The sequence below is a fragment of the Phascolarctos cinereus genome, unplaced genomic scaffold (genome assembly GCF_003287225.1).
Source record: "Phascolarctos cinereus isolate Bilbo 61053 unplaced genomic scaffold, phaCin_HiC Scaffold_9;HRSCAF=440, whole genome shotgun sequence".
In the NCBI taxonomy this organism is placed as follows: Eukaryota; Metazoa; Chordata; class Mammalia; order Diprotodontia; family Phascolarctidae; genus Phascolarctos; species Phascolarctos cinereus.
In genome coordinates, this window is record NW_027556402.1 from 264,676,632 (window position 1) to 264,686,932 (window position 10,301).

General features: G+C 51.1%; 1 protein-coding gene across 1 annotated transcript in view; it reads right to left on the reverse strand.

Moving 5' to 3' along the window:
* The window catches only part of AP2A2 (adaptor related protein complex 2 subunit alpha 2), a 68,232-nt gene that overhangs the window by 30,729 nt on the left and 27,202 nt on the right, over window positions 1–10,301 (reverse strand). Inside the window, 3 exon segments of the mRNA XM_078148737.1 lie at window positions 769–870; window positions 5,357–5,486; window positions 8,992–9,185. Coding sequence (XP_078004863.1) covers window positions 769–870; window positions 5,357–5,486; window positions 8,992–9,185 — 426 coding nt within the window.

The window sequence follows — 10,301 nt, forward strand, 5'->3', positions numbered from 1 at the left end:
ACATCCTGCAGAAAAACAAAAGCAGATTCTTTTCCAAGCGCACGTGGCTAAGAAAACATGGTTTGGGGCCCAGGGATGCCTGGTGGGGAAACTCCCTTCACTAACACAGATTACACATCTTCCAGTCTTCCAGTGGCCTGGAGAACCAAGAGGGGAGGGGACTCTGCCCTGCCCTGGGTCACCCAAGCAGACCCCCTGCTGGTCCTCCACCCACTCTTTCAGGCTCTTCTCAGGAATAAAAGAGAAAGAGCCATATGCCAGCTGGTGGCTACACAGCACAGAGGACTCAGTCAGTGCTCAAAGGGACATACAGCTGGACTCCCCACTCCGAGGACCCAGACCCCCAGAAGCAAACTCATTCTAGACCTGCCCACGCTAGGCTAAAGAACCCCAGGTATGACAGTGACCCTCAAAGGTCACCCCCTCGAGCACAACGCACACTCCCTTTCTGTCGTCCTTCCCCAGACTCTCCAGAGGCCCTGCTGGTGACCCCCATCTCCTGTTCCTGGGGACCTCCACCACTCTTTTCCTCATGTATCCAAATTAACATGAGCATTCCAAGAAAGGCCCTAGGTCAATCAACTGCTCTCCCACTCCTCTCCCCATCCCTGAGACTCCTCTGACAAAAAGACTGGTGCCGTTGCTTATTATTACCACCCTGCATCCCTCACGGTCAGGGTGGCCCCACTTCAGCCCCTGTATCCTCGGGGTTAGCCCAGGATGTGCTTAATAAATGCTTCTTCATTCAAGACAGGAGGAGAGCCTTACTCTGCTTAATCTGGAAACCGCTAAGGAAACGGAGGTCTTGAACTCTTCTGGGTTCTTCTGCGCCAGCGTGGTGATCAGGCTCGTCGCAGCAGTGACCACACCCTGAAAGAGGAGAGGGAGACACGCACTGAGTCTCCAGGGCTTTAACCAAACATTTTACCACTGACTTTGGCTTTCAATCCCACTTTCCAAATGAAATCTCCCCCTCGGTGTCAATCCCAGGAAGCAGAACCGACAGTCCTCGTTTTTGTCTTTTGAGTACCAGGGTCTGGCACAGTGCCTGCAAACAGCAGGTGCTCAGTAAGTGCCTAGAGAATTAAACAAAACATTGCTTTTACGTTCTCATTGGAATTTTCTCGGGTTGCAGCCCTCACACACAGAGGAAAACCCCTGGTTAGCATGAAATCAAATGGTAACAAGTAGGAGACTGCTCTCTCTCTGTGGGGGCAAAGCAGGCTCCTCCAGCTTCCTGCCCCTATTCCTGCGTCCCCGTGGTGCCACTGGGCTGGCTCAGTCTCTCCCTCGGCCAGCCTCCAGCTGCCCGAGGCGGCCCTCTACCAAATCCAGGAAGCGCACACCTACTCTGCTCCATGACGCTCTCCTGCCCACCAAGAGGCCAGGGCACAAGGGGGAAGACCCGGCCTGCAGCCGTCCCTAGAAGACAAGAAGGAGAACCGAGGCCTTCCCTGCTGGGCAGCGAGATGGCACCAAAGTGGACAGAAAGCCAGGCCTAAAGTCAGGAGGACTCGTCCCAAGTTCAAATCTGGCCTCAGACACTCAACTGGGGCAAGTCATTTCACCCAGTTTGCCTCAGTTTCCTCATCTATAAAATGGCCTGGAGAAGGAAATGGCAAGCCACTCCAATGCCTTTGTGAAGAAACCCCAAAATGGGGCCAGGAAGGGTGGTGACTGCCCAGCAACTTCCCTTTAAGCTCTTTACAGGAGCCCTCGAGAAGAAGAGACACTTTTGTAAAACCTATCACATGGCAGGAGGAATGAGAGCGGCAGGGTCCCACACCACGACAGCTCCTCATACCAAAGAGATCATAAGAGATCACTGGGAAAGGACCCGCACGTACAAAAGTCCTGACAGCAGCTCTTTGTGGTAGACAAGAAGTGGAAACTGAGGGGACACTCATCAGCTGGGGAATGGCTGAGCAAGCTGTGGCGTATGAGTGTAATGGCATGCTATTGTGCTATGAGAAATGATGAGCAGGCCGACTTCAGAAAGACCTGGGAAGACTTGTATGGACTGATGCTGAGTGAAGTGAGCAGACCCAGGACAACGCTGTACACAGTAACAGCCACACTGTGCAAGAAGAAACGTTGATGGACGTAGCCCCTCTCAGCAATGCAAGGATCTAAGACATCTCCAGAGGCCTCATGATGGAAAATGCTGTCCACATCCAAAGAAAGAACCATGGAGTCTGAATGCAGATCGAAGCAGACTATTTGCTTTTTTTCCCTTCTGTTTTGTTTTGTTTCTTCTTTCTTGTGGTTCTTTCCAATTCTTACTTACAACATCACTAATATGAAAATATGTTTAATAGGAATGTACACGTAGAGCCTATATCAGATTGAGTGCCATCTTTGGGAGGCGGAGGGAGAAAAATTTAAAACTCAGAAGTTTATGGGAGTGATTGTAGATAAATCAAAATGAATTAATAAAAAAAAAGAAGTAATAATGGCTCTGCAAAAAATAAATAAATAAATAAATAAACAAATAAGAATAAAGACAGATCCTCAGACAGCAAGGACAGGTTTCCACTGAACTCAACCACAGCCGGACAAAAGCCAGGAGGAAGGTAAAGGCAGGGACCCCGTCTGGGCAGAAGACTCCAAAAGCTCCAAAGACAATGAACAGACTAAGTCTGCTCACAGCGAACACCTATATCAGAGGGTCATGGGCAGCTGGTATGCTGGGGAAGCCTTGGGAACCCCAGGGTCAGAAGGAGAATTCCAAGTCATCAAAAGCAACTCTAAATCTCAGTTAAGGGTGAGGAAAAATAAAGATCCCTTGCCTTGTGGGTCTACAGACCTCTAAGGCTAAGAGTCCACTTGCTTCATTCTAAAGATGGGGAGGTCTCGGGATTCACTCAAGGTTACCAGGGTGGAAGTGGCAGAGGTGGGGTCCAGCTCCACATGACTGCACTGAGATCACCTTACACGTGTATGGAGGAAAGGGGCTTTCTCTCGGGGCTGCCATAAGGCCAGTCTCCTTCCTTCCACTGATGCTCACCAACTCATCCTCCCATTGTAAGGTTTTTCCAGATAAATTTTATCTGCTGGGTCAAAAGTGTCCTAAGCTGCACAGTTCACTGGATGGTTATGGTCTTCAAGGTGAATGAAGAGACTAAAATTGTTCCTTTCTTCCTTTTATTTTTCTTCAAATAAATTCCATTTTATTTTACTTTTAGTTCTTAATCGCCTCATTTTCCTCTCCCTCTCCCCCTCCACCTATCGAGAAGGCAGGAAAAACAAAACCCCCATGCAACATAAATTCCAGAATCAGTACATCCAAAAAAAGGAAAAGAAGACAGTGGGCTCCAATGTCCCCTGAGCGCACCAGTCCTCTCTGTGGAGGTGGGCAGCCCGCTCCTCACATGCCCTTTGATCAGCACACTGCACCTTTCCAAGCTAACCCTCTTCACGTGCACTTTGTAATGTCCCCTCCACCATCTCTCACAGCACAGCAGTCATCCATCACACCCATAGACCACAGCGCATTCAGCCAGGTCCCAGCTGCTGAGCGTCCCCTCACTTCCCGATTCTCTGTCACTACAAATAGGGCTGCTGTAACACTTTGGTACACGTGGGTCCTTTCCTTCTTTCTTTGGTATCTCTGGGGCATGGTTCCAGAACAGCTGGACTAGTTTACAGCTCCACCAATAATGCATTAGCATACCCATTTTTCCTCCAGCTGTAACGTTCAAAAAGTTCACACGACATAATTTCTGGGCAGTCATCTTATTAATAACGCTAGCATTTTTATCAAAAGAGGTCAGCGGCCCTCTGGAATGCCAAAGACAATCAAGGCAGCAGGCTCATAGTCCAGGCGGCCTCGGAAGAGGGTGTTCCTGAGGTGACAATCAACCCTGACTGGTTAACAATTAATGAGCATGAATATTCCGATGAGGGGCTAGACCTATTCTAATGAACTTCGATTATGTCATTTATTTCTAAGTTGCCCCCACAGCCTCAGGCAATCTATTCAGAAAACTTATCCCCACTCAAACCTGACCAGAGCACAATGGCTTCCCCACCAAGGTGGGGTCTGAACAAGATGGTTAAGAAAGTTAAGCCAGGAGCAGCTAGGTAGTGCAGTGGATAGAGCTTAGGCCTTGGAGTCAGGAGGACCTGAGTTCAAATCTGGCCTCAGACACTTGACACTTACTAGCTGTATGACCCTGGGCAAGTCACTTAACCCCCACTGCCTCACCAAAAAGCAAAAAAAAAAAAAAAAAGTTAATCCAATCTCCTTATCAGCAATGGCCTCTAGGGACTGAACTTTCAAAATGAGGACTTTAGAAAAGGGGGGAACTCTGCATCTCTCCAAATTATTGGTTATTAATAATCCTTTTTCTCATTTCCCCACTGGATTCTATTGAGACGAAGTCTTCCCAATGGATCCCTAACTGGTAAGATAAACACTTCATCAGGGGTTTCAGACAAACACTGATCCGACACTGTTCCCTGCTGCCCTCCTCCAACAGGGGGGCTCCTGGCAGACACTTTTCTGATTTTTTTCACATTGTTTATGCCTGGGTTACTGCCCCACATCCTCTCTCAGGACCAAGCAAGGAGCACAGAACAGAATGCTGAAAAAGCCTGCCCACCACTCATTTGCCAAAGGGCCTTGGCCTCAATCTGCCCCTGATGGGGTGTTTTGGTGTTTGTGCTTGTACTTGTACTCCAATTTCTCCTTAGCCTCAGAAACCCTATCCCTGACAGTTTCTCCCCAGCCCAAGGACACTGTGCCTAGCAGTTATTCATGCATGGGCCTCGGCACGACCCTCATGTCTCTCCCTGGTGCAGCTACACAGAGCTGGGCTGCTCAGGCCCCAGCCCTCGGTTCATGTCTCTGGAAGCCTCCCAATTCCTTAGTAGTTCCTGTCTTGTAAGAAAGCTTTCCCTCATTCTTGATGAGCATTCTCTCATCAAGACAGAGGGAGAGGGGTGCCTTGCCCAGCCCAAGGAGTTTTGTCCTTGGCCAGCCCAAGGACTTTTCCTCCTGATAGACTCCAAAGATCCCTACCTTTGTCATCTCCCTCCCCGTCAGGGATACTCCCTGTACTTTCCCATCCATAGCCCCCAAAGACACCTGGACCTTTAGATTACCTCATCAGTGTCCCTGGCATTTCTTTCCCATGCTCTTTTCCATACAGACCCTAGCTGCATTCTCAGTCTCTCGCAGGATCCTTAAGAATCCTTGCCTGCTGAAAAGCGTAACAATAAACTTTGCCACCTTGGCTTAAAGAATGCTTGAGTCTGTGAATTCATTCCAGAAGACCCGTCCTGTACCCCGGTCTTTGACGGGTCACAACCTCTCAACCTCTTACACTGCAACACCCCTACCCAAGACGCTCACCAAGTGCTGGTCATTGAGGAGATGCACCACACGAGAGGTCCAATCGCCCATCGGCACGAGGTCCGGGGATGTCCTGTATAAGCGCAGCAGACACAAGGCTGCGCTCTGCTTGACGCTGTCCATGGTATCTCTGAAAGACCAACAGACCTACTGTTAGGAAGAAGAACTCGCCAGTAACAAGCAGATGCCCTGGGGCCCCGAGCAGAGGAAAGGAGAAGCACACTGCTCTGAAGGAGGAAGGGCAGCAGCGAGAAAAAGGAAGTCAGCCCTTCAGACAGCTGAGTGCCCTCAGAAGATGTCCACAACACAAGGAAGACTGAGGCCACGCGCTCCAGAGAGAGGAGCAGGAGTGCAGCACTAAGTCCTCGGAACAGCAACACCAATGACCGTGTCTGAGCTTCCTATGCCAGTGCGAACGCCATAACCTGGCAACAGAACACACAGCTCCCCTCCTTCGCCTCCCAAGTGTTCTCAAGCCTAGCAGTTGGGAAGCTCCCCACAGTGTCTACTCCCAGAGCCTGAGGACAGGCTCTTCTCCCTTTCTTGGCTCCACCATTCAGCCTTTCCTCTCCCTGGAGGAGGAGTACAGAGGCTGTCCCTCGGTGACCAGTGCTGTTCAGGGCTAGCCCCTCACAGCCTGCACTCTACCTAGATCCTGACACTATAGTGCCAGGCACCCGACAGGACCTACCCAAGCCTGTCAGACGGAAAGGAGGCAATTACCAGGCCCTACAGGCCTGAAGCCGTGCTTATGTCTTTGCCAAAGCTCTCGTGCTCCCCTGCTACTCTGGGGCAGCTGCCCCACCATTTACTGTTGTGCCCAGGACAGTGCCCTTCACAAACGAGCGTCTGTCCGGACCAGACTATGGACAACGACTACAACTGCTCCGCAGCCGGATGCTGAATAAACAGCTCCAAGGATGTGCAGCCACTAGAGAAATTTGTCGAGACCCAGGAGGTGTGAAAGACTGTGCCAGGGAGGCCTTGGCAAGCCCCACATCCTCCTCCCTTTAGCCAGAAATGTTTTTGTACGTCCTTGGCTTTTCCCTTAGAATTCCCTCCCTCACACTAATTCTTCCCCCTGCTCTTCCCTTCCTATGTCTCTGCTGAGTGAAACGCAGTGCCGTGCTTAACTCGGTGTGTCTGTGGGTGTCTTCTCGCCTTTCCCCAGTTCACGGTCAGTCTTTCTCCTTCTCTGGGCACATTTTTGGCTTGTGCAGTCCGACAAGGTGAGCTCATCCCCCCGGACCTTCCTTCCCCTTCCCCTTAGGTGTGTTCCCTTTCTCATCTCTCTCCACTCTTCTCCTAAGATTATCAAGACATGACAGAAAAACTGCCAGGCCTTTAGGTTAATTACACTCCCTTTATGCCCACAGATGATGATAGCTCAGAGGGGGCTGTCTCACTTCCCAAAATTAGAATGAAAGTGGCTGACCTTTGCCTGGTCTTTCATCACTGTTCATTCATCTTTCTTGTATCTCCTGGGTCAGACCTTCAAAATTTCTCCACAGCTCTGCTCTTATCATCAGGAATACTTCAAAGTCCTCTACTTCATTAAAAATCCATCCCCTCCCGCCTAGAATTATGCTGTTTTGCTGGCTAAGTTATTGTTGGCTACCAACTCATCATATTCCTTGGAATATGTATTCCGAGCTCTCTACCCCTTAGAAGTGGTAGCCACTAAGGCTCCTTGGGACTGCCTTCGAGGCGGCTCCTTGGCCGCTTACACTGTTTTTTCTTTAACATGGAAGCTTCAGGTGTCGCCTATGATGTGCAGGCAGTTTTCATTTTGGGGTTTCGTTCAGGAGCTGACTAGTGGATTCTTCCCTCTTCATCCCCCTGGTTCTAAGAGATCCGGGCAGTTTCTCTTAAGAGTTCTTAAAATCTGACATCCAGGCTCTTTTTTTGATCATGGTTTTCAAGTGGTGCAACAATTCTTAACTTTTCTTCTCTTCACTTGTTTTCAAGGTCAGTAGTTTCCTATGAGGTACTTGGATTTGCTTTCTTTTTTTTTTCCTGTCTTTGACTTTGTTTTAATTTTTTTTTTTTTGTCTCATGGAGTCACTAGCTTCTCTTTGGTCCTTTTTTATTTTCAGAGAGTTTGCTGCTTGGGCAAAGATTTGTTCCTCTGGTGCCAAGCTGTTAATTCCCTTTCCAGTTCTTTCTTCCTTGGCTCCATTGCTTTTCCCTTTTTTCCTCTCCTGCTCTCCTTCCATTCATAAAAAGTACTAACTTTCTTTTAAAGTCTTGCTTCTTCTTTTCCAGGAAGTCTAGTTGAGTCTGTGCCCAAGCTGTGTTTTCTCTGAGGCTTTGCTTGCGGACATTTTGAAGCCATTCTCTTCTTTTGCATTTGTGTCTTGAGCGTCCCTGTCACCATGACGGCTTTTTGATGATGGGGTTCTTTGTCTGCTCCTTCTTCCAGCCTACTTTCTGATGCTGGACACTTTCTGTGAGGGTTGAGCTCAGCACACTTCTGAAGGAAAGGTCTGAGCTGCTTCTGCTGTTACTTTCTTGGAGTGGCAAGTGCTGTGTTATTCCACTATCTCAGAGACCACTCAGATGGGGGCTTGAGAGTTTTCAGTGCTCCCAGAATGGCCTGATGTGGGGCAGAAGTCGATCTCTGGCCCCTGGTCCAAGCTCGGCGGGTTAGTGACCTGGGGTTGGGTCTGAGCAGGGGCAGATGCTGCTGGACCAAGCCCCTGTGAGCCACCAGGGAGGCCCTGCTGGTTCTGAGTGAGAGAGCTGTAGATTGCCTTCCGGTCTGGAATTCCTGCCCTGGTTCTTGCCCTGCTCCTGGGTCTGAGCCACCCAAATGCTGCTGCTTCTGAACCTGGTCTTCTCTCTGGACACCTCTGGGAGATGGTGACTGTTCCTTAACCTACAACCTACACCGTCCACGGGCATAAGTCCCCTCCTCACTCTGCTCTGGGTCTGTGAGGAGTGGGTGACTGAGGGCCGGGTGGCTCCTGCTCCTATACCCTCCACCAGAGTGAAGGCCCCTCCTTACTGAGGCACAGGAATGCTGTTTGGCCCCCAAGTATCTAGTCATGCTCCTTCACCAGGCTCTAGAGACCTCTCTGTCTCTCCCACAGAACCTGGGCTGACAAAGTCACTTGTGTTTTTTTCTTGCATTTCCTGATCCCGATTCAGTCTGGAGCATTTTCTAGACCTGCTTGTGGGAATTCTGGGGGAAGCTCCCTAGGCTTGCCGATGCTACTCCACCATCTCAGATCTGCACCCGCCTGCGTCATATCCTAAAATTGCCTCGCCCTCCCTGCCATGGGAGCCTAAGGGATCAGGCTACAAAGTAACCATGACCTCTAGAGCCCGATAGGCAGACTGGCCGGCCAGCCACTCTCTGGCGCCCCAGCCCTACCGTCTCTCACGGCACAGGCATCTAGGTTCCACGCACACTTGAACCTCCAGAACATGGGATGGCTCTCCACCCGGCAGAGATGGGGAACAACTCTTTGCACCATCTTTGGCTTTTCTCCTTTTCCCCACTGCACCCCCTTCATCGAGACGTACAACAAGCTCCCATGGTGGGGTACCCAGGAGGAGACCCCAGCTTCCTGCATGCATCAAGTAAAGGGCTCCCACCCCCCTCTGCCAAGTGCTCCGGCTCAGATACCTACCCAGCCACCAGGATCTTGGGGATTTCTCCAGCAAAGGCCTCGGCCATCTCCCGGCTGCCCACGTTGGCGATGCAGTGCAGAGCCAGCCCCATGAAGGTGGGGTTCCGGCTCGCCAGGTCATTCTTGATAGCGTTATTGATCAAGCGGATCAGCTCACTGTTGGAGTTCACTAGGACAGAGATGAAAAGGTAGCCCTGTGTCCCAGGGAAAAGAGAGTGAGATGGTGGCAGCAGACGGCCAGGGATCGATGCAAAGGGACCGCGAGCGCCAGCCCACCCCCCACGACAGGATATTCTCAGAGGTCACAGTGGCTGCCCCGAGAGGGCCAGGGTACGGGCACGGTCAACCCACCAAGTGGCCAGAGACACAGAGATGCCCAGAGTGCGAAAGCTGCCCCACCGCACCAAGCCCGGGAGCCTGCCCTCTGTTTCCCTCGGTTTCTTCGTCTGTAAAATGGGGATAACAGCAGCGCCTTCCTCCCAGAATGGCTGTGACCGCCGAGTCAGACAGTCTCGGTAAAGTGCTCAGTGCCGTGCCTCCCCGAACAGCAGGTGTTCAATAAGGCATCATCCTTCCACTCCTGGGTCTCTGCCACCAAGGCTAACACATGATCTGAGGGCTGCACAGCACTTTACCAAGAAGATCTCCTCTGATCCTCACAACCACTTGGGGAGCGGGACAGACACATGCAGGCTGTTACTGTCCCCATTTTACAGACCAGGAAACCAAGGCACAGGGCCAGTGCCTTCCCTAGGGTCCTACAGCTAGTCAGTGTTGAGGCTAGATTTGAACTCCAGGCCCCATATCACCTCAAAAGAGATGTTCTGGACACGTCCTAAAGCCCATGCAGTCCCTTCCCCCGCACTTCACCCTGTCTCTCCTCTACACTGTTCCATTTCCATCCACGACACTCACCTTCTTCCCGTTGTGTGGTTTAGAGCCTCGCTTTCCCCGTTTCGGTCTGGTCTCCACCCCCTCCCCAGTGGCCTCCAAGCCATTCTCCACACTTCTGACCACGTCACTCCCCACTCAACCCCAATGGCTCCGACTGACTTGAGGTTCCAAGAGAAACTCTTCTGCTTGGCTTCTAAAGCCCTCACCAACCTGGCCCCAACCTCTCCTTCGGGACTCACTGGATGCGACCTTTCCTCCAGCTATGATGGCACTTCTCATCTCTTGCCTCCAAGCCTTTGCCTCTGGCCATCTCCCCAACCTGAGATGCCCTCCCTCCTCCCCCTTCTGCAAGAAGCCTTCCCAAACCACCCTACAGGCAGGGACTGTTTCTTGTACAATTAGCACCTTTCGCACAG